Source organism: Esox lucius, chromosome 12 (genome assembly GCF_011004845.1).
Source record: "Esox lucius isolate fEsoLuc1 chromosome 12, fEsoLuc1.pri, whole genome shotgun sequence".
NCBI lineage: Eukaryota > Metazoa > Chordata > Actinopteri > Esociformes > Esocidae > Esox > Esox lucius.
Window position 1 is genome coordinate 12,602,444 of NC_047580.1, and position 24,763 is coordinate 12,627,206.

General features: G+C 41.8%; 1 protein-coding gene across 1 annotated transcript; it reads right to left on the reverse strand.

The window, feature by feature from the left end:
• LOC105013872 (NUAK family SNF1-like kinase 1) lies at positions 1-24,566 on the reverse strand. The gene is made up of 7 exons (XM_010875710.3): positions 23,568-24,566; positions 16,454-16,574; positions 12,174-12,325; positions 10,564-10,629; positions 2,750-2,869; positions 2,512-2,644; positions 1-2,310 (listed from the first exon to the last, which is right to left on the reverse strand). The coding sequence occupies exons 1-7, from the start codon at positions 23,913-23,915 to the stop codon at positions 1,142-1,144; spliced, it is 2,109 nt and encodes a 702-aa protein (XP_010874012.2). The 5' UTR covers positions 23,916-24,566; the 3' UTR covers positions 1-1,141.
• Between the last annotated feature and the right edge of the window lie 197 nt (positions 24,567-24,763).

The window sequence follows — 24,763 nt, forward strand, 5'->3', positions numbered from 1 at the left end:
TAAACACAAGCTCCCCGTTTATTCAGAATATTTCACCAGTCATGGTCAAATCCAGGCAAAAGGACTATGAACAGAAACATTTTATTAAAAAAAATGGGTGTTCTGTTCAGAATTAGATAGAATGTTGATATTATAAAGGAGTTATTTTTAAAAACTTGTCTTTTTGTCTCCAGAACATGCTTGTTTAATCTGTCATCTCTTCTCATTTGCCATGTTTTTTTAGACTCTAGACATCTGTGTGAAAGTGCCAGCTAAAGACACAAGATAATACCAAATTCCTTTCCTGCAAGAGAAAATTACAGTGCTTTTTGGTTGGACTAGCAGTAGGCCTAATCCCAGACAAAAAGACCAGTATTCATTTTGATCAAATTATTTGTTTTACTTTACAGTAGCAAAATGGTTGAACAGGCAAAAATACACCAAAAATGCATAGCCCCCTTGATGTAACTGTCTCTATGCCATATCACAATCCCCAACACCTTTCCAGCTTATAGATCCCAGATTCAAGGCTAATGTGTTCTCCCAGTCTGTTTGACCAGAAGATTCAAATTTCATAGACACATGACAGACTTATGGTGAACAGTTATAAAGACCTGAGGCAGAAAGTAAATCAGAAATCAGTACTATCAGTAAAATCAGATGAAACGTGTCGTCTGACAGAAAAATTTCAAATCCACTGTTATGCCAATTGGGTGCCCCAGGAAAAAATGTATACCAACACTGCATCAACATTTAGCAGATAATTTCATCAAAGGTGACATATATTATGTGTATGTTATATTCTGAATAATTGGCTAAAATCAAAGTCACAAGTCAGGTGCTGAAAAACGGCATGCTTGAATCAACCGAATCGACTGAACCGGATTTAACTCTTCTCATTACTGTCCCCAGACATGACACAAGGTCTCTCTTTCCAGCGTTGAGATGGTTTCATATGGAGGAAATTCATCAGATTTGGGGATTGCCTCAATCACAGTTTTAACGTTTAAAAACAATCCCTTATAGAACAGACCTTAACGAAATGTTCGATTTCTTGTCAATTTTGCACTTCAACAAATAACCACAGTGAGTTGCAGTTGTACGACTTAACCTCATGGTTTGTGTTGGATGCCAAAGACAAAATGTCCTGTCTCTCCCCCACTTACGTCTCATCTTCTTCCTCTCTGCCCCGCCCCCATCCTCTACCTGAACCAATCCTGTCACCCACCCCCGGCGAAGAGTCGTCAAGTTCCTCTGAGCTGCAGGCACTGACTTGGGTGGCCCGGGAGAAGATCCTGCGACGTGATTGGGCGCTGAGGTCCAGCAGGTCAAAAGAGTCGGAGGAGAAGAGGCTATCGTCGCTCAACGCGTTGGGGGGCCTGCTGTCCCCAGAGGCCTGGAGGAGATACTGAAGCGTGTCGGGGGAGCGGGGCAAAGCTGAGGATGAGGTGTGAAGGGTGTCAGGGAGGTCCAGGCTACGAGAGAATTTGCCGTTGCGCTTCAGGATACCTTTCCTCCTCCGAACCGCCTCGGTCTGCAGGGTCGGACTGTTCTCCAAAATGTGGGGGCGAAGCTGGGCCTCAGGGGAGCAGGACATGCCTCCATCAACCGCTCTATCTCCTGATGACGCGCCCTCTCCGGACCCCAATATCTCTGGGGACGAGCAGTAACCGGACTCACCCCAATTCAGGTTTTTCAGGATCCCTTTCTTGGGCGTCTTGGAGGAGAAATGGGAGTATGTGCAGGGGACAGGAAGGCTTGCGGCCTGGCCGTCACTGTGGGAGTCTGTGTGAGTGTGTGTGTTGGCTGTCTGAAGCAGCGGAGGCACGTTGCAGGACTGAGAGGTTGAGGACGGGTCCACCATCACCCTAGAAGAGGTGAACAACGGCAGATCAAAGCTCCGCTGGGGTTTCAGAATCCCCTTCGGTTTCTTCCTGTCCAGTGAGCTTAAGGAAGGAAAGGTGCTGTGGGAGGCGGAGGGAGTTGGACTGCATGTGCCAATCGCACTCTGGTGGATGGCGTTCTCCTTCCGTGACTTCCTCAGACTGGACCTCTCCCCCCTGGACCTCAACCCTCCCACCCGATCCCACTTCAGGGGGAAGCTGAAGTAGAAGGGGTGAGATGACGGGTGGGAGGAAGCGGCCACCCTGCTCTGCCAGTCGATGTAGCGGGCGAGCATCGGGGAGGGGCAGTCCTGGAGGGGGGGTGAGGGGCAGTCGCACACGCTGCCCTCATAGCCCCAGTTGACCCACCAGTGGCCGGCTACGTCCTCAACCGTGGCCCTCTCCTCCGGACGGACCGTCAGCAACCAGTCTATCAGGGCACAGGCGTCTGTGTGGAGGGGACAGAACCAGTCAGGGCTCAGTACAAACCCATGAGTTAACATTATCCATCCAAACAGGTTAACATCATCCATCGACATTTACAGTTCGGTCCCAGTGAGCGAAGCCGTTGGCAAGACGTCTATTTGACGTCTTCTCAACATCCTTTGCTCAGCGGTTTTGCGAGGCGGCAGGTGACACGTGGGCGTACCAGAGGGCGGGTTAGGTCGGCGGTAGCGGCCCTGGCTTATCTGCTCTGTGAGAGCTCTGTAGCTGGCCCCGTCAAATGGCATGCTGCCATACACCAGCGCATACAGCAAGACTCCCATGGCCCAGCAGTCCACCTTGACACACACGGGAGAAACACAGGGAGAGTGTGAGAACGTGGTTGTTTGTGTTCGTCTGTGTGCATATCTGTGCGTGCTCGTGTGTGCGTGTTTTCCTCTCACCTCTGGACCACAGTATGGCTGTCCCTTGACGATTTCCGGGGAGGCATATAGAGGACTCCCACAGTATGTCTCAAGCAAATGGTCCCTCTTAAAGTGGTTGGAAAGCCCAAAGTCAGCCAGCTAGACAGATAAAGAAAATCGTTTGAGTAGAGCCAATCATATTGCTAATGATAGCTACAGTCTGCTTTATCTCCAACAGTTTGATACAGTATATAGGACTATCCATCCATCCATCCATCTTCTTCCGCTTATCCGGGGCCGGGTCGCGGGGGCAGCAGTCTAAGCAGGGATGCCCAGACTTCCCTCTCCCCAGACACTTCCTCTAGCTCTTCCGGGGGGACACCGAGGCGTTCCCAGGCCAGCCGGGAGACATAGTCCCTCCAGCGTGTCCTAGGTCTTCCCCGGGGTCTCCTCCCGTTGGGACGGGACCGGAACACCTTCCCAGGAAGGCGTTCCGGAGGCATCCGAAAAAGATGCCCAAGCCACCTCAGCTGACCCCTCTCGATGTGGAGGAGCAGTGGCTCTACTCTGAGCTCCTCCCGGGTGACCGAGCTTCTCACCCTATCTCTAAGGGATCGCCCAGCCACCCTGCGGAGAAAACTCATTTCGGCCGCCTGTATCCGGGATCTTGTCCTTTCGGTCATGACCCAAAGCTCATGACCATAGGTGAGAGTAGGAACGTAGATTGACTGGTAAATAGATTGACTGGCCAAAACAGTTTGACCTTTAAACCGGTCTCGTCTCTTTATTTCAGCAGTCCTGCTTTCTTTTGGTTATTATTGTTAACGGTATATCCAACCTTTTACATATTACTGTATACTAATACAATTGCTCAAATTGAAGGACCAATTCATGAAATGCCATAGGCAGTGATTTGTAAAGGTACATTTTTCTAAGTGCTTTTAAGTCTTGATTAGATATTGTTGTTAAGTGCATTTTCCTCATGTATGGTTGTGTTCCATTTAAAGCAGTCTATTGAAATGCAGTAAATTACACCGACTGCCAAATGTCAGGTGATTACATCAGGGACACATTGAACTGTAGACGCCAGGCCAGACTGCTGTCTCCTGTTACGTGGAGTTCGGCTGCACACATCATGATGAGATAATGTACCAATTAGTCAGTGAGAGACAATTGGCAACACACACACAATAAATTCCATTTGGGTGACTGTGCTTCCCCCTCTGTATTAACCCAGGTTGCTGTGTGGTAGAACACACAGCAACCCAGCCCACCACAGTACTGCAGCCACTTTTCCTAGGGCCAAAAATAGATGTGCAGTCGGGTTCAGCCAAGCCAGTGGAGAGAAGAGTGAGCCAAGAACAGAATTCAACTAACACTCCTGTAACAGAGCAGGCACTAAGAGGGCCCCAAGTTTCCGGATTGTAGCCTGAGGGCCAATGTTTCATTAATATGGGAAATTAACACCACACAAAAACAACAATAATTCAACCGAAGGTTCAACAGAAGGTGTATAATGTTAAAATTGGACGTGTTTTCTTTGTGTACTAAACATTTTTGGTTTCTTTCTATATCCCTGAAACACCCCTTGGAGACTGGGTTCACACATTATTGGCACGAGACCTTGTAGCTACTAAATGACAACAGAAAGCCATTGCATTGTTCATCAAAATTACTGTTGACTTTTCACAAAATGACCTCATCCTACCCCTCCTAATGTGTGTTTCTGTTCTTCACTGTAAAACCAAGTTACAATATATTATTCCTCAGTAACTGGTTCCATAACCTTTTTTGTGTACCTGACTTTTCAATGTGTTACCTGAACCAATGTTTTTGTTGTTGGTCCAAGCATTGTGTGTGTGTGTGTAACTAGTCCCAAGCCATTTTTAGTGTAGATGTCCAGATGACAATTTCTAATTAAATGAACAAGTAACCACATCATTCTAAGTTGACTGAACCGTTGCCTACATTTTGGGGTTAGAGCTACATTTGTGAAAACTAGACATTTTAAGTTACCACTTTGATTATCTAAATAAACAACTATATCTAAATAAACAACTAGATTATTTGCACATTGCATATGTGTGGTCATTCAAAAATACAGTTCAGGTCGTACTTGCAAATGTATATATATATATATATATATATATATATATATATATATATATATATATATATATATATATATATATATATATATATATATATATATATATGTGTGTGTGTGTGTGTGTGTGTGTGTGTGTGTGTAAATTCTGCCTGGCTCCAGCACCACTCGGGCAGACAGAGTTAATTCCTGCCCTCATTCCAATTCTTAAGTTCTAGGAGAGGCGTTATCTTTGCGTTTACAGACACACACGAACATACACCAACACATACCAACACACACACCAATACAGCTTCCCTCCTAATCATCTCTCTGCCTACAGGTGCCTGAGGATCAGCTGGACTCTCCTCAATGGCTTGGAAGGTACACAGGCTACATTAAGCATTATATCCCCTCCCTCCACATACCTTTCACTACAGGGAAACCTCCAATGGAAAACTATCATAGGTGCTTATACAAGTTCTCAGAACTGTACCAGAATATCACTGGATCTAATCGAAATCCGCAGACTGGCAGATACTGTTTTGACATTGAAATAATTAAATATTTACACACCGCTGTAAGGTGATCATGCCATCATTAGAACAATAGCAAATGACATCGGGTGAAGCAAATATTTCAGAACCCTACGCCTAGATGTGTCAAAGAGTAATATAAAGAGCAGACTAACCCAGCATAACATCAGAGGGTTTACCACAAGATGTATACCCTTGGTAATGCTTAAGAACACAACGGCCAGGTTATACGGCTGGATGGAAGAAGATTAACCTGTATCAGTGATGTGTGGAGAAAGGAATGAACTGTTCCATGATGACATACCACCTCATCTGTGAAACATGGTGGAGGTAGTGTTATGGCTTGGGCATGTATGGCGGCCACTGTCTCGCTAGTCTTTATTGATGATGTGACTGCTGACGGAAGCAGTAGGATGGGTTTTAGAGTGAACAGAAATGTTTTGTCTGCTACAACCAAATGTCTCAAACACATTGGATGGCACTTCACATGGAAGCAGGGCAATGACTCCAAACACACTGCTAAAACAACAAAGATGTTTTTTCAGGGCTAAAAGTGTAAGATTCTTGACTGGCCAGGTTTATCACCCCAACCTGAATCTAACTGACCAAGCAATGCACTTGCGGAAGACAAGACTGAAGGCAGAAATGCCCCATAAACAGGAACATAATATGGCTGCAGTACAGGCCCACCAGAGCATCAGAGGAAACTCGCTATTTGCTGATGTCTAAGGGTTGCAGACGTCAGTGTTATCAAATGACTTGCAACCAAGCACTATGATGATAGGGCAGTACTGCATAACTCTGTTTATCTCAAGCCTACAACACTGAAAAGCATTTCCAGCACTTGTCAGAATAATACTCACTGTGGTGAAGTATGTGTGTGTGACTTTTATTAAAACCCTCCGCTTCCCTAGATTTCCAGATTCCGTGCATTCCCCGGAGCCATGCAAAGCACCCATATAAGGGGAACAACAGCCATATAAGGAATGGAATGACCTCAGGGCTGGGTTATAGGAACTGACCCTGTGTCTTTAGGCTGGTTCCTAGCACATGCCTTCAAAATGAATCAACTTCAAAGCTTTTGGCATTCAGTCAACACTATCAGTATTTTTGTTGTGGGTTCATTGTGTTCACAACACCTGGTAGAGCATAACAAATGCATGATATTTGTTAAAACAATGAACAAGTATGTGAATACATCCTACTGCATAATTAGCAACATCATGGAAGCCTAGGATTCCCTTCAGTAAGTGGCTCACTACCCTACACTGTAAGCTAAAGTTCACCTCCACAATCACCCTGAATCCATTTACTGTAGCGAAATTAAAGGAAGTGCTGAATTTCTTCTGTCTCATCTCTTGTATTTAGCTGCAGGCTACGCTTTAGATAACTAGTTAGCAGTGCAGTAGCTCAGTACATTGTTTTGATTGTTATAGTATCCTATCAAGTTTGTACATTTCCAACTGTTTCACGGACAAGCATAAGAGTATAAAAAGGAGAAGACAGGATTTACATGATAAAATACAAGGTTATTAATGATCTTATGGTAAAAATGCATGAGTCCTTGTGGAAATATCATCAAATTCTACTTTATTTATATACTGCTGCATATTTCTTTCAACAAAGGCATTTAAAGGTGTCCATAGTAATGTATCGAAAACATCTGGCATGATTTCAGAAAGAAGACCACCACAATGACATTTCTAGTGGAGCTGTAGTGAACATCAACGTACCAAATTGCTTAGGGCCATCATGTTTATCATGTGTCTTTAGTTATTAAAAAACATTTGGACACTGCAATACAATGTATTTTATACAGCTGTCAACATTCAAGAAAAGAGAACAAATATTTGATACAAGGTTTTCCCATTTACAAAGCATGTAGAAGTCTGTCATTTTTATCATAGGTACTCTTCAACTGTGAGTGACAGAATCGAAAAACAAAAATCCTGAAAATCACATTGTATGATTTTTAAGTAAATAATTTGCATTTTTTTGCACGACATAAGTATTTGATACATCAGAAAAGCAGAACTTAATATTTGGTCAGAAACCTTTGTTTGCAATTACAGAGATCATACGTTTCCTGTAGATCTTTACCAGGTGTGCACACACTGCAGCAGGGATTTTGGCCCACTCCTCCATACAGACCTTCTCCAGATCCTTCAGGTTTCAGGGCTGTCGCTGGGCAATATGGACTTTCAGCTTCCTCCAAAGATTTTCTATTGGGTTAAGGTCTGGAGACTGGCTAGGCCACTCCAGGACCTTGAGATGCTTCTTATGGAGCCACTCATTAGTTGCGCTGGCTGTGTGTTGTAATGCTGGAAGACCCAGCCACAAGCCATCTTCAATGCTCTTACTGAGGGAAGGAGGTTGTTTGCCAAGATCTCGCAATATATGGCTCCATCCATCCTCCCCTCAATATGGTGCAGTCGTCCTGTCCCCTTTGCAGAAAAGCATCCCCAAAGAATGATGTTTCCACCTCCACGCTTCACGGTTGGGATGGTGTTCTTGGGGTTGTACTCATCCTTCTTCCTCCAAACACAGCGAGTGGAGTTTAGACCAAAAAGCTCTATTTTTGTCTCATCAGACCACATGACCTTCATCCAGATGCTCATTGGCAAACTTCAGACGGGCCTGGACATGCGCTGGCTTGAGCAGGGGGACCTTGTGTGCGCTGCAGGATTTTAATCCATGACAGGGTAGTGTGTTACTAATGGTTTTCTTTGAGACTGTGGTCCCAGCTCTCTTCAGGTCATTGACCAGGTCCTGCCATGTAGTTCTGGGCTGATCCCTCACCTTCCTCACGATCATTGATGCCCCACAAGGTGAGACCTTGCATGGAGCCCCAGACCGAGGGAGATTGACCGTCATCTTGAACTTCTTCCATTTTCTCATAATGGCGCCAACAGTTGTTGCATCTCACTAAGCTGCTTGCCTATTGTCCTGTAGCCCATCCCAGCCTTGAGAACAAATACTTGTTCTCCCCACTGTAATTGATATAATCGATAAATATATTACACCAGATACCAGCCTACCATCTAAGATAACTCGTTAGTAGAAAGTTGTCTTAAAAGTTATATTGTCTGTCTGTATCACACCATACAAATAACATGCCATCCAGTGACCTACTACTGTCCAAAAAATGTGGCCCCGCCAGGAACAACCCCTTAAATACCCCCTAATTAGCATTTTTCCAGTAAACGTATGGTTTCATCAGTTTCCTCAAGTACCCACAGGGGTCATACAGTGCCCAAGCTGGGCCAATGCTGTCATGTTCGCTGGGTAAGAGATCTCATTGTGTGCCACTATGGGTTAGTGTAATGTTGAACTGCTCCCTGTTCAGTTATATAAAAGTCAACACAATAAACCAGGACTGCATACTGATCAGCAGCAGAGACCCAACAACGCTAAAGACAGGCAAAGATGGATATTTAAATGGTTATTAAAACGCATATTCGGGGTAAGCCTACACAAAACACCTTATTTAAAGTACATATAAAAATCCCCAGCGGTGAAGCGGTGGGGATGAGGTCCTCAGTCGGAAAAGGGTGGCTTGCCCACTTCAGGTTGGTGGAGAGTGCCTGCCTCAAGTGGAGGAGTTTAAGTTTCTAGGGGTCTTGTTCACGAGTGAGGGAAGGATGGAACGGGAGATTGACAGACGGATCGGTGCAGCTTCTGCAGTAATGCAGTCGATGTATCGGTCTGTCGTGGTGAAGAAAGAGCTGAGCCGCAAGGCGAAGCTCTCGATTTACCGGTCAATCTACGTTCCAACTCTCACCTATGGTCATGAGCATTGGGTCATAACCGAAAGGACAAGATCCGGGATACAGGTGGCCGAAATGAGCTTTCTCCACCGGGTGGCTGGGCGATCCCTTAGAGGCTCGGTCACCCGGGAGGAGCTCAGAGTAGAGCCGCTGCTCCTCCCACCGGGAGGAGACCCCGGGGAAGACCTAGGACACGCTGGAGGGACTATGTCTCCCGGCTGGCCTGGGAACACCTCAGTGTCCCCCTGGAAGAGCTGGAGGAAGTGTCTAGGGAGAGGGAAGTCTGGGCATCTCTGCTTAGACTGCTGCCCCCGCGACCCGGCCCCAGATAAGCGGAAGATGATGGATGGATAAAAATCCCCAATGGAAGAAATGAATGGTGTAAAACACAAGGTTTTATGAGGATTATGACTCATACTTCTTCAGTCCTATAACCCAGGCCTGAGGTCAATCCATACCATGTCGGAATATATTGGAAAACTGTAGCCTTTGCTGTTTAAGCCAGTAGCCAGAGAATGTGGTGTGTGATTGGAACTCTCCTCAGTGACTTAAAGGGACAGACTAGTGGTCTGGGCAGGAACATTGGTCTAAGCCACAGCTTCTGGTGCACATGTTCCGCTGCAGCCTGAATTCTAATCCCACCCACTGCACTGTTAAACCACTTTCTTCACATTCCTATCTAATAAAGCATGAAAATGCCTTGAAAATATAACTTTAAAGTGTATGGATTATGGGATGAAATATGGAAGGAATTCCCTCTTCAACCCACACCAACAACGATCTAATACTAAATAAAAGGGAAGTTGAATTCAGTGTTTAACTAACTCATCAGCCGTTCCCATTTTATTTTCATGTAATGAGAAACCACAAGGTCACAAGGTCCAGCAGTACAATTCCAAACTGCCACTATCATGCAAAAATAAGGCATCTGTTTAAATGTTCCTTCAAGATGTACAGGTACTACTGAATTCACTCTGACAGTTATATGACTCTGTACGCCAGAAGATTATTCCTTCAAAGCATTGGTGGTCTAGCAGAAGAAGCAATGCCCGGGTTTGATTCCAGAACAAAGCAAGAACACTTTGGGGGTATGGAAGAATTAACATACTTGAACTAAATTCAAGGTGCTGAAAAAAAATACAGACATTTCAATCGTTTCTACATACTTTTAACCTTCTTGGGCACCTAAACATACTCTTTCCAGCCTTCTCCTTTTTTCTCTGCTTAACTCCATCATAATGTCAGGCCTTTCATAGCACTTTAAAGTAGCTCAGCATTTGTAATTCAGTAATATAATTTTTTACTGGCCAAAAAAAGGTTAATCACATAAACTGTCTGTATAACAAGACTTGGCCCCCATATGTGGAAAATCAGACATTTTAATATCAAAAAGAGGGTATGATTTTATTATGATGATTTAATTGTATTGTATTTGCTTGTATATGTTTTGTATGTTGGCCTTACCTTGACATTCAGGTCCTGGTCTAGTAGAATGTTCTCCAGCTTCAAATCTCGATGAACAACACCATTCTGAAGGATGGGGACAGGGAAGTACGACTACTGTAAAAAAGATACTCACACAAACATGTATTCATGGGATCTAGGAAAACCCACCAGTACTGATTAAGGAACTAGAGGGCAGGAGACATTTACACAAACAAGGTCTGCACACATAAGTGGAGGTCAAGTGTGTGTCTATCTGAGAGAGACAGAGTGAACAAGATAGACAGTGAAAAAAGGAACAGCTTGAAAAAGCAAAATTGTCTAATATCGTAAGGTCTTTCTCATGACATGAATGGGTTTGATCAATTATTTAACCAAACAGCAAACCGTATTAAAGTGTGGTCAACAGTATAGTTTAGGTTTGTTTAAGCCTCATCTGTGTCTGTTGGCCTATTCCTAGGCACAGCTTTTGTATATAGTGTTTTGTTGGTCTTTCATTCTTTGGGATTCTTCAGCTATCCCCTCTATCACGCTTTCATTATTTTACCACAATTAAAATGTCAGTTCCAGAACAACCAAACCTGGACCACTTCTATCTGTTATGTGCAGCCTACAGAAAACAAAGGGGGTGCAACAGGAAAATATGAGGTCACTTCATGCAAAACAGGAGGATTAAGTGAGAGATGAAACAGAAGGCGGGACAAAGACAGATAAAATCAAGAGGGAAAGCGAGAGAAAATTGGTTTAGGAAGCATGTTTTATGATAAAGCTCCCATTTCCAGGAGTCTTTAATACTTCCTGTTTCTGAAAAAGCTGCTAACCTCAAAAGCATTCTGAATTATTCACACCATTCCTGAACATTTAGGTCTATTTTAAGAAAACTATGTGGTGTTGAATTCCAAAGCTAAAATAGCACAGGATGTTTTTTCCTTCTTCATTCTAATGTGGTGGTTTGAGGTGTAAGGATTGCTTCCCCTACCAAGAACAAAATATGTGAACAATAAAATCATTACATTATAAGTAATGTTTACTCAAATAAATCACAGAAATACATTTAAAAGTTTTTTCCCTGTATGAGTTTCTAAACTTCAAGACATTGCCAAGATTAGGAAATAATTAGACATCTTTTAGCAAACACTGTTTAGCTAGCACTGGTGTGCACACATGCATACATTAATTCTACTAAAAAGATTTAACCCAAAACCTCTTCATCTCCTGAATTAATGTAACTCTTCTAATAGGCTTACACGATTTCTTAAGTCCTCTTTTTGTTCTGGCCTTTAAAATTCAAAATTGCAGAAACAACTAGGAAATGTAGTGTTCAACATTTTACCAAGGCCAGATATTAATGCTAAGAATGCTGGTAATGTGTGTAGGAGTTACCTTAAGCAGTATATACAGTATACCCTTTTGTCCCAAAGCTCTAACAAAAAAGTCATGTTTCCTGTGGTATTAGGATTGACTAGGGTTAGCTGTTTGCCAGAAAGGATAAACTGCTGCACGTGTGGAGGTAGGATTCCTCATGTTCATTAACAAGGACCCACCGCTACTGTTGTTAGTCATGAATGGGTGGCGTGCGAACACTGGTTTGTGCATGTGATTGGTGTATATGTGAGCGTACGTGTGTTTACCTTGTGGCAGTAGTGCACGGCAGAGGTTATTTGTCTGAAGATGTCTCTGGCCTCTGTCTCTGACAGCCTCCGCCTCTCGTGGACATAGTCATACAGCTCCCCTCTGCTGGCGTACTCCATCACTATCACTATCTTATCGCGACTCTCAAACACTATGCAGGGTTAGAAGGGTAAGCACAAGGTTAGAATGTGTGTCTGTGCAGGTTTTCCTGTCTCTCTGTGTATGTACATTAAATAAAACATTACATAAAAATATGTTTGGGGATTTGCAAGAATTCTGAGCAAATGTGTGTTTTGTAAACTGACATGTATCATTATATTTGAGAAAATAAAGCCAAATACATAATTACACAGACCCCGGTGTTACACAGCCTTTGGCAAAAGTAACTGCAGACAAACACTTCATGTAGCATTTTGGTCCATATTACTCCAACAAACCACTCTATTTCTTCAAAGTTTCACTGATTCCCTCCAACAACCCCTTTTTAAGGTCTTGTACTCTATGTATTTTATTTTATATGGAATTCAGATTCATCTGTAGGTTATGGCAGAATGGTACAATCATAAAACAAAACATGGCAACAAAGAAAAAAAATTAACTGACCCCTGTTCTAATGTCTGCATACCCTTAGTTCTTAATACTGTGTATTGCCCCCTTTAGCATCAATGACAGCGTGCAGTCTTTTGCAATAGTTGTCTATGAGGCCCCAAATTCTTTCAGGTGGTATAGCTGCCCATTCGACTTGGCAAAATGCAACCAGGTCATGCAAAGTCTTTGGTTATCTTACATGAACTGCATGTTTGAGATCTCTGCAGAGTGGCTCTGTGATATTAAGGTCAGGAGACTATGATGGCCACTCCAGAACCTTCACCTTTGTCTGCTGTAACCACTGGAGGATCAACTTGGCCTTGTGCTTAGGGTCACTGTCATGGTGGAAAGTCCAAAAGCATCCCATGCACAGCTTTTGTGCAGAAGAATGCAAATTGTCTGCCAGTATTTTCTGACAACATGCTACATTTTTACAAGATTGCCCATGTCTTTAGTGCTCACACACCCCCCAAAACACCAGGGAGCCACCACCATGCTTCACAGTGGGGATGATATTCTGTTCACTATAGGCCTTGTTGACCCCTCTCCAAACATAGCACTTATGGTTGTGACCATAAAGCTCTATTTTGGTCTCGACACTCCAAATTACAGTGTGCCAGAAGCTGTGAGGCGTGTCAAGGTGTCGTCTGGCATATTGTAACCAGGCTTTTTTGTGGCATTGGCGCAGTAAAGGCAACTTTCTGGCAACTCAGCCATGCAGCTCATTTTTGTTCAAGTACCATCGTATTGTGCTCCTTGAAACAACCACACCGTCTTTTTCCAGAGCAGCCTGTATTTAACTGTAGGTTAACTGTAGGTTTTTGTATCCCAAACAATTCTTCTGGCAGATTTGGCTGAAATCTTTCTTGGTCTACCTGACATTGGGCTTGGTATCAAGAAATCACAGAATTTTCAACATCTTAATAAGTGACTGAACAGTACTGACTGGCATTTGCAAGGCTTTGGAACTTTATAAATGTCCATTAACTTGTTACGCAGGTCTTTTGACAGTTATTTTCTGCTCCTCATGGCTCAGTATCTAGCCTGCTCAGTGCATCCACGTAAGAGCTAACAAACTCATTTACTATTTATACACAGACACTTATTGCAATTTAAAAAACCACAGGTGTGGGAAATTAACATTTAATTGACATTTTCACCTTGTGTGTCTGTAACAAGGCCAAACATTCAAGGGTATGTAAACTTTTGCTCAGGGCTATTTGGGTGATTTCTGTTATCAGTATGATTTAAAAAGGAGCCAAACAACGATGTGATAATAAATGGCTTAATATGATCACTATCCTTAAATAAAAAACAGTTTCTTTACATGATCAGAAATATTTTCAAAATCATTGCCAAAATTTCACATTTTCTGCCAGGGTATGCAAACTCATGAGCACAACTGTATGGAGTGATGTGATTCATATATGGACTGTTTGATATATGGTCTGTTTGATATTTGGACTGATGTGATTCATATATGGACTGTTTGATATATGGACTGTTTGATATATGGACTGTTTGATATATGGACTGATGTCATTCATATATGGACTGTTTGATATATGGTCTGTTTGATATTTGGACTGATGTGATTCATATATGGACTGTTTGATATATGGACTGTTTGATATATGGACTGTTTGATATATGGACTGATGTCATTCATATATGGACTGTTAGATATATGGAGTGATGTGATTCATATATGAAAACTGTTTGTTGGACACTAGTACTGCATCTATTCACCATACCTGGATGATTTTTATAATTGTTTGGGTTCACTGTCCTGCTGAAAAACACACATTCTTAACTGGACTCTGGGTTGACCATTGAACTAGATTGTCTGCTAATGCAACAATATGTTGCGCACATGGAGAGCAAAGACATCCCAAGCATCATCACAGCTCCCCCACCTTTGAATAAGACAGGGTGCTCATTTCATTACAATTGATTGTGAAGCCAAAAAAGCTATGTACTTAAAGAGTATAATTTTGGCACTTCTTATGTACTCAGTCAACGACCAATATATTTTTAGACAAAACCTGTTTGCCTCTGCCAGAAGGCTAAAACTGGTGGCTAAATCCATTGTTGAATATTCAAGCAGGACAACAACCCAAAGCATACTTCAAAATCCACTGACCATAGAATCAAGCCCTTGAATGGACATCACAGTACCCTTACCTCAATCCTATAGAAACCCTGTGGGGTGAGCTGACCAGCAAGGACTAAGGACTCTGAAGGATATGGACAGTTTTTGTATGTCTTGTACTTCATCAAATATTATAGAAAATGATATCACTATGGCAGGGCAAAAACCCAGCATCAGGATATTGTGATCGGAAAGCCTGGAAGTGCACTTACAATACATTTAGAATTATGGTAAATTATCTACCTGAGCCTTGAAGTACTACACCATCACTCTGAGCACTTTTTAGTAATGTTCCTTCACAAACTCACACCACGTTATACGTCTTTACTGAGCGCCGAATCAGCCAACTCAGAATTCTGCACCGTAAGTAACTTGACAATGTCTGTTTTTCACTAACACACAGCCAAGACAATGTCGGAATGGCTTTAGAGCCTAGACATGAACAAAACTGAATATCTGTGGGGAGACCTGAAGATCACAGTTCAGCGACACTCCGAATCCCCAATCTGACAGCGCCTGAGAGGATCTTTCACAAAGAATGTGAGAAATGCCCAAATTCAGGTGTACAAAGCTGGTGGAGGAAAACCAAAGAAGACTGAACACTCCTAGTTTTAAATGTAATCAATTAAGTTACAACAAAATGTGGAGAATTTAAATGGGTCGGAATACTATGTCCCGACCTTTCTAGATGGAGTTTTTCCTGGCCACAGTGCATCACTTTCTTGTTGCTCTAAGGCAGGGGCGGGCAATATTTTTCATTGGGGGGCCACATTGAAAATGCCAGAGACCATCATGGGACAGGTTACTTTTTTAACCAACATGCTTAAAAGACACACAGCATATGTTTACTTGCATATTACATTTATGCATATTTTTATTCCATGCAACATCATTTTGATAATCTACCTTAATTTACTTTAACAATGTTGTTTGTATTATTAACAACTGTTATTATGGCAGGCAAAGGCCTAAGGAATCCATTTTCAAGGTTATTACTCAAAGGAAATCTTGCAACACATACTTGCCTTAAAATGTAACTTTCAATATATCAGATTAGGCTATATTACATAAGGTATATTGTTAACAACAGTTATTAGGGAAGCCATAAGTCTATCCCAGCCAACATTGGTATGTGGGCACTATATGGGTATGTATATATGGGATTGTCCTCGGGTTTCATAATGGCCGTTTTGGATGTATCGTGGGCTGGATAGAATGACTCAACAGGCCTCTAAGGTATTTTAGGCTGGGCATCTGTAAAAGCATTTTGTGATAACGGATTATGTAAAAAGGGCTTTATAAAATAAATTACAAAATGTTGTCATGTCTGTTGTCTTCCCAATTAAAATTGTAAACGTAAAATAGTGTGTTGTACAATGTTGAAAATCAAATAACAGTGTGGAGACCCAAGGTGTTATTTGAGAAGAAATCTGGAGTTTAGTGCAAGGGTGCTGATATATATGGCCACAGCTGTATGTGCCTGTGGGTTTGTTTGTATGTTTCCTAGTGAGTGTCTGTGTCCCGTATGTGTGCTCTCACCCTCATGGAAGCGGATAATGTTGGGGTGTTTAAGGGCTGAGGTGATCTCAATCTCCCTCTGGATGTGGACTCTGTCTAGATCATCGATGATGTGCTCCTTACGAATAGACTTAATGGCCACCTGAGAAGACAACACACACAAACACATACGAACACACAACATTAGACCCCATTGCAATAGACAGCACTAGACCAGTGCAACATTGCACATATCTGCACAAAATTAATTAAAAGTTGAATCTACTCAATGTTATGATGCTTATACATGAATGAACAGCATTGCTGGGCAACGGTGGTGCCATCAGGTCTCTGTAAAGCATTGTCCAGCATACCCTATAAAATATGCTAAAGAAAAGGGAGCCAGGCGTTACCATAGTGATGCTTTATTTGTCCCTGTTTCTTGCTTGTTTGTCCAGGTTGTGGTGCCAGCAACAACAGTCCTTGCTAGTTATATCCTCCACACATGCCAACAACTAATTCACTCTCTCTAATCTCTCTCTCACTTAATCGTCTTGTAAAGAAACATTGGCAAACACCTACAAAATTCATGAGTTGACAAATACACCCAAAGTTCTTAGAATTAGAGGTGATTATGGGGTTTATGGGTGGATGGTGAGAGCCGGAATCCCTCGTGACAAGATCACCCAAAGGCTGACAGGCAAACCTATTGTCATCACACAATACTGATCTTGTGATATTCTGTAATATCATTAATGAACATTAGGTGAATTATTAGCACCCCCAATGAGCCCCTTTTATTAGGTTATAAATGCTAACAATTACATGGAAAATATCTTAATGATAACATACGCATGCAAACGTGTTGTGCAGTATCTGACAACAATTTACGGGATATATTACTGCTGATATTTAAGTGATATAGAAGACACTCTTATCGCACAGATTCTCATAGTTTTTCATACTAGCCTATCCATTGGAATTGAGCCTACAACCTTGGCATCACCTGTACCATGCTCTTAACGAGTAAGCTTCACATTTTAGTTGTGCTCATTTTCTTCACGCTTTGAGTATCATAGCCACAGTTGCTAACTGGAACACTGGGATGGCATTGGAAGAACTGAAAAGAGAAAGTAATGTGGTTCAGAGACAAGAGAGAGCAGTAGGCCAACTTGAACATTGGAAGCAAATTTGATTAATGTATGTCAATAAAAGAATAAAACACCTGCCCCATAAAATTTCAGTACATAAATCCTTATTCAATATTCTGCTTTAAACTGAAGTCTAAACGAATATAAAATTGTCACTGAAATGTATTATGTTAGAGTATAGATTTTGTGTATTTAAGGGTATTTATGTACATAATGGTTTTGAAATTAGAACACCTATACAGAACGTCCCTCTACAGCCCTGTAGAAAACCCCACTTCTATCAGGGCTGTAGGTATTTTGTACAATTAACAAATATTTTAAATACATGTAACAGAACTATTACTGTAAAATATGTCTGTTTGTAAACAAACACCATATGACTGGAGCCAAGCGGTAAGCTGCATAAAAAAGGTGAAATGAAAAACACAATCCGTTAAAGATTTGCAGTATTAAACAAGAATGCAGTATTAAACAAGGTGACTGAGGGTATATACTTAGAAAGTAGCTAAACATATTGAAATATTTTAAATAAAACAACTTGAAGAAATAATATTTTCTGTAGCCACTTCCAAATACACTGGTATATTGTCTTAGGCGATGGCACACGCATCCAGATGTTTTTGGAGAGGGGACCACTAAGTTTCTCAAAGCTAGCACTCCATTTCTCAGAGGACCCCAGTTTCTTCAGCTGGGTCATAGTTCTAGAATTCTCAGCTGGAATCAAAAGAACTCTGGGACATCAGAAAATGGGATTCACATGCTCTCTTAGCCCCTACAATAACACAACACATGCGTATCCTCACACTCCTGGGGCTCCCTGACGTAGATACTCTGTATTTGGCTGCTTAACTAGATTAGCTTTGCTTGATCAACCACACTAGGACCACGAAGCAATGGAGAAGGACTGTTTCCCCATTTATGTCCTTGAACTGTGAGATGAAAGGCTGCAGGTTTGTGATGTTCTTGTTAGTTGGGATCAAAGAAACAATGGGGAGCACTGCTGATTTTGCAGGTTTTCCTACTTACAAAGCATGTAGAGGTCTGTATTTTTTATCATAGGTACACTTCAACTGTGAAAGACAGAATCACATTGTTTGATTTTTTTATAATTAATTTGCATTTTATTGCATGACATAAGTATTTGATAACCTACCAACCAGTAAGAATTCCGGCTCTTACAGACCTGTTAGTTTTTCTTTAAGAAGCCCTCCTGTTCTCCACTCATTACCTTTATTAACTGCACCTGTTTGAACATTTTACCTGTATAAAAGACACCTGTCCACACACTAAATCAAACAGACTCCAACCTCTCCACAATGGCCAAGACCAGAGAGCTGTGTAAGGACATCAGGGATAAAATTGTAGACCTGCACAAGGCTGGGATGGGCTACAGGACACTAGGCAAGCAGCTTGGTGAGAAGGCAACAACTGTTGGCACAAATATTACGAAATGGAAGAAGTTCAAGATGACGGTCAATCTCCCTCGCTCTGGGGCTCCATGCAAGATCTCACCTCGTGGGGCATCAATGATCACGAGGAAGGTGAGGGATCATCCCAGAACTACATGGCAGGACCTGGTCAATGACCTGAAGAGAGCTGGGACCACAGTCTCAAAGAAAACCATTAGTAACACACTACACCGTCATGGATTAAAATCCTGCAGCGCACACAAGGTCCCCCTGCTCAAGCCAGCGCATGTCCAGGCCCGTCTGAAGTTTGCCAATGACCATCTTGATGATCCAGAGGAGGAATGGGAGAAGGTCATGTGGTCTGATGAGACAAAAATAGAGCTTTTTGGTCTAAACTCCACTCGCCGTGTTTGGAGGAAGAAGAAGGATGAGTACAACCCCAAGAACACCATCCCAACCGTGAAGCATGGAGGTGGAAACATCATTCTTTGGGGATGCTTTTCTGCAAAGGGGACAGGACGACTGCACCATATTGAGGGGAGGATGGATGGAGCCATATATCGCGAGATCTTGGCCAACAACCTCCTTCCCTCAGTAAGAGCATTGAAGATGGGTCGTGGCTGGGTCTTCCAGCATGACAACGACCCGAAACACACAAACAGGGCATTTCATAAATAGAGAATTTATGTTGGGGAAACAGAAGTCAGATTTAAAAATACTCTATTCCTGAAAAAAATGTGTTTGTGTCCGCTTGTGTTAATGAACATGCGTCTACTAATGCAGTATTCATGGACATAGTTATTGGCCATATATCACACCCTTGTTCTGGTTTATTTTTTACATATATCATAATTTTACTAACTCTGTAGCAAGCCTAAAGACCTTCACCAACACTTGAGCGGTACCGCTCGGACGTCATAGACACCCATCATACCCATTGGCTGCCATTGTTGGTTTGGTGACCTACATACCAAGTTGGTGAGAGGGCACTTGATGTTAGTGATGGTGGGGGAGACGGGGAGGCGACAGGAGACAAGTTGAAGGCTAACAGGGTTGGGGTATTCAAGGTTATTATGTTCGGTAGTAAACGAAAGGCTTGCTGGTTCGAATACCTGATCAGGGTTGTTTTCCACAGTATTGTATAGATCCTTGCAATAAGGGCCACTTTACAATTTCCAAACCAAGTTGGTTAACCCTATTGGTGTGGTGAGTAGGGACTTTAATTCCCTGAACTTTGTTTCTCTGCCTTGCAGTGTGCTAACGTATCACTCAAATGCCTGGCATTCCACTGTCCCCTCCTGCTCCCCTGACCTCCTCTGGAGCAAAGACATAAGCAACAAAGCACTAAAAACAATTAAAATGAGACTCTGGACATTGCTAATATTTACATACTTAAACTGACAATGAGCATCATTTTATTGTGTATATTTTATTATCTATGTGTATGTATGTGAATGTCATTTGAATGTGAAAAACCAAGTGTTCACTGGTCAAACAATCAGGATGAAATGGGTGTTGTTTTTCACAGTGACTTAGAGAGAATGAGCGTTTGGCATAGATGGAATACAGTATCTGGAGTATTCAAATCTGTCCCCTAGAAGCTAGCTCCATGTTTTCATTCCAACCCCCTAATCAGGGACTTATTTAAACTTGGGACACCAGGTGGGTGCAATTAATGATAGGGTGGAACAGAAAACTAGCAGGCTCTGGCCCTCGTAGGGTAAGATTTGAACACCCCTGCTATAGATTCAACTGTGGTATATAGTGTAGTTCTAAATGGGCAAAACGGTAACAATTATTGGCTGGGTGATTTTTAGTCAACTAGACTGCCATGGGAAAATATCTGTCAAAGTAAATTGTTGAGGGCCAAAACGAAATTACTGTAATTTTTGTTCATTGCTAAGCCCAAAAAGTGCTTACATTTGAACATTTTAAAAGTCATACCATTATTATATTAAGTCACAATCACATATTTTTTTCTTTGGGTGGGCGGTACTTGGGAAAATATTTCCTATTCCTGGCGATTAGTGTTTGTCTGTAGCCTTATCTACAACTCAGCTAAAATGTACTGATAGCCCTTCCATCCACTTCTCCCCTGTTCAGACCTCAGCCTTGAGCCAATGGCACCAGACCTTAATTCCCTTTCCTCCTTCACTATTAAACTCAATTTCTGCTCTTTTCCTCATCTGCATTGCCCTTATCCACTCAGACAACAGCTGAGCCGGTTTTCAAAAATAATGTTTTGTCTTAAAGACTAATTGGTATGCACTGACCACTGGCAAGGAATTTTCTCTCCTCTCTCTTTCCTTCTGTATTCCCCTTTCACCAACACCAAACATAAGACATGAGTAAGTTCTGGTTCCCAGGACTCTTCTGAAAAGTTTGGATTTGAAAGTTTTGGATATGAAATAAAATTACTATGAGATTATAGGTTCTCTGCTTTTATTGGATATCCTTCACATGCAATAACTTCCTAATTGTCATGGCAGTATGTTTGGGGTTATGGTCTTGTTGTATGATGAGGCCCCATCCAATGAGCAACTGCTAGTACCTCAGTAGACAAGAGTTTTCTGTTCAGCATTAATTCTGCTGCTACCGTTCGCAGTTACTTCATCAATCAGGACAAGAGAGTATGTCCGAGAGAAAGCCACACATGCCAGAAAGCCATGACACTCCATCCCCATTTTACAGAAGAGGTGGTATGCTGCAGATATTGGGCAATTCATTTTTTACTCCACTTTCATTTTTCCATCAATTTGTTAAATGTTAATCTGTATTTCATCCAGATCAACCAGATTATTCTCTAGAGATCTGCAGGATTTTTTAGCTTCCTTTTAGCAAACTATAACATGGACATACTGTTTTTGAAGTTGACTACTGCTCTACAATGTGCATTTGAAAGTTTCTAGGGATGGCTCATTCTGGTTCTTTATAATGGCAAGCAATCTTCAGTCATCCACTATAAGCCTTGCTTGGCCTCCCAGGCTATTTGTGATTGCTGAACTGAAGTGCTCTCCTTTTAAAATGATGTTCCAAAAGCATCTGTTTTTATCAAGCCTGCATTTTTGGTTAAGTTTCTTGGCAATTTTTTTAATGTTCAGCCTTATAATGACTTTGGTTACTTATTTTGTCCTCGTGTTGACACCAATACCAAAGGTAAATGCAAAGCCTAGAATCAAGACCAGACACTAACAGCTCTTGACTGCTCAAATTATGTGACAGAATTAATCTAACAAACAGCTGTCAAGTCAAATGACCCAATATTTTTCGATCTCAATATTTTGTTTTTTTATAATCTTCCCCTCCCAATTAAGGAGGGCATTTTATTCAAGAGAAAAGATTATAAAGTAAAAAGCCTTGTAGTTACACTGACATTCTATTACAGAAAACTTTTCAACATGTTTTTGAACATGAACAGAAAGTGAAGGAAGGCAGGTCTGGGGGTACATTATTTTACAGTACAGTAAATGACAGACAGTGAGAGGATTGGGGTAATCCTAGTATCCTAATCTGATATTCAATCAGATCACTATAATACCTAAAAAAGATTTTAGAGGGCTGCTTGGCTACCCATGGAATCTCTTTGTCTTGAGTTCGCACAATATGTGGAGTACAATTCCTGTCCTAAGGGTAAAAAAATAAAGAAAATATAACAGAACAAGCACCAGTCTTAATATCTCTCTCAGTAAAACATATTTTATAGTAATATTGCAGGTTTTTGAATAAATACATGATCTCAGGTCCTTTCAGTGATATATATAGCTTTACTTTTAAAAATGTTCCAAGAGTATCCTTTAGGGGTTCATTTGTTCACCCTGGACTAGCTAGTACTATACCAGTCTTGTTTGGTAAGGGAAGAGGAGATAAGTGGTGTTATTGTTAAGAGGCAGGATCCCACACCGTGCCCCTTTAAATAACTATTTGAAGAACGTACCCCCTTAAAAATACATTGCAAAGGGTTATTTAAAGAACCATTCAAAATGGTTTCTTTGAAGGGTTTCAACTTAAAGAACCACTTAAAGATTCTCCAGGAACCTAATCTTTTTAGAGTGCAAAATTAAACTGGGTCTATTTGGTTTGGTTTTGTCTAGATGTCTGTGTATCTGTCTGTCTGTGTGTACATTGCTGTGAGTGTATAAAGAACAAGTGATTGTCTCAGATACCTATAGAAGGTGGCCCAAGTCCCCAGAATCTGGTACTTGGTAGAGCATTTACATGGGTTCAACCAGACAGCTGCACAGCCAGACCATGCCCCCATTTCCCTCCTCAAAATAAATGCACAACATACATTTATTCATTACATCAGTTACAATACCCTCCTCCTTCAATCTGTTCTCAGACGCACATTAATAATGAATAACACATTTGCATTATTCATAAAAAAAACACATAACTGAAAGACGGCTCCCCTAAATATCCAGGCAATTTTCCGTAGGGGGCTCTAAGCAAGCAGGCAATCAGAAACCTTTTGACTCAATTAGTTTAAAATGTAACAATACTACATTGAAGCAAAAAGGTTGGCTATATAATAGCCTATCACCTAAGGACAGAATGGAATAGAATGAACCTAGATTGAAAAACGGAAAACAAACTTACGGTCTTCTTGGTCGTTCTCTCCATCGCCCTCTTTACTTTCCCGTAGGTGCCTTTCCCCAGCGTCTCCATCACTTCGTAACGGTGCTTTAAGTTATGTTTATGTTGGTGTTTCTTTACTTCCACCGGTCCTGCCTGCTGATGTGGGCCGTCCATAGAAACACTATCCTTGGTTGACCCTGTCCGCTTGTCGCGGATCAGGAGAGGATGGCTGTTCAGATTTGAGGACCCTGAATCATCATTGCCGGTTTCAGTAGCTGCGGAGTTCTGTAGATTCTCCAGTTCAAACCGGTCTTCAGTGTTCATTACGCTGATGCCGTGGTGGTTTCCGCGAGCTTCCCGCTTGCCCATCCTGAACGTGCTGTGCGCACTGGTCAAAACATCTACCTGCCTCAAGATCTCAAACGGACGCAGATGTAACGTTGCTTAATTTTCTTTTCAGTCACACTAAAGGTTAATGAACGAGGCAATACCATAAGTCTACTGTAAATTGTTATAGAAGCAAAAGGATATTCCGTAAAACCACAGACTTCGCACGTGCCAGCCGCATAGCCAATTGCAAATTCTTTTGTCTCGCATGACTGATCCCGTCTTAAAACGCAGCTGTATAGCTCTCTCCGCTCTCTCCTAACATAACAAATAGCCGTTGAGGAACACATGGTCCCGCGGAGTAGGTGGAGCTCCTCAGTACGTAGCCGATGCCAGCTGTCACAGCAACATGCTGCGTCAGACTAATTTAGGATCGTTTTGGGCTTTCCGTAGACCTATTTTTGACAGCGTCGAACGGTAGAAAAGGAAGAAGGAATGTTTGGCACGTAAACAATGTTTTTGGAGGTCGAGACTGGTCGAGACACTCATCCTGGATGAGTAACCCCTTCAATCAGACTTGTTTGTTTTCTTTTTCCCGGAGAGTGCGCACAGAAAAAAATACTTGTAGACTAACATTAAGTTCCTGTAAATATGTGAAGATGTAGTGAAGGCAGTTGAGAGAAAAACACAAAAATTACTTTGTTAGAGCCTAGTGAACATCAAACATTCCTACACATTTAAAGGAAGTTCCTGATAGTTTCATTAGGCGAGTTCTAAAAAAAAAATGAGCCTAACATGCAAGGACTAAAGCCTTCTTGACGTCACTCACCAAGGTTAAAACTACAATTTACATCCCAATAACAAGTTATTGTTTAATACTGGATACACCA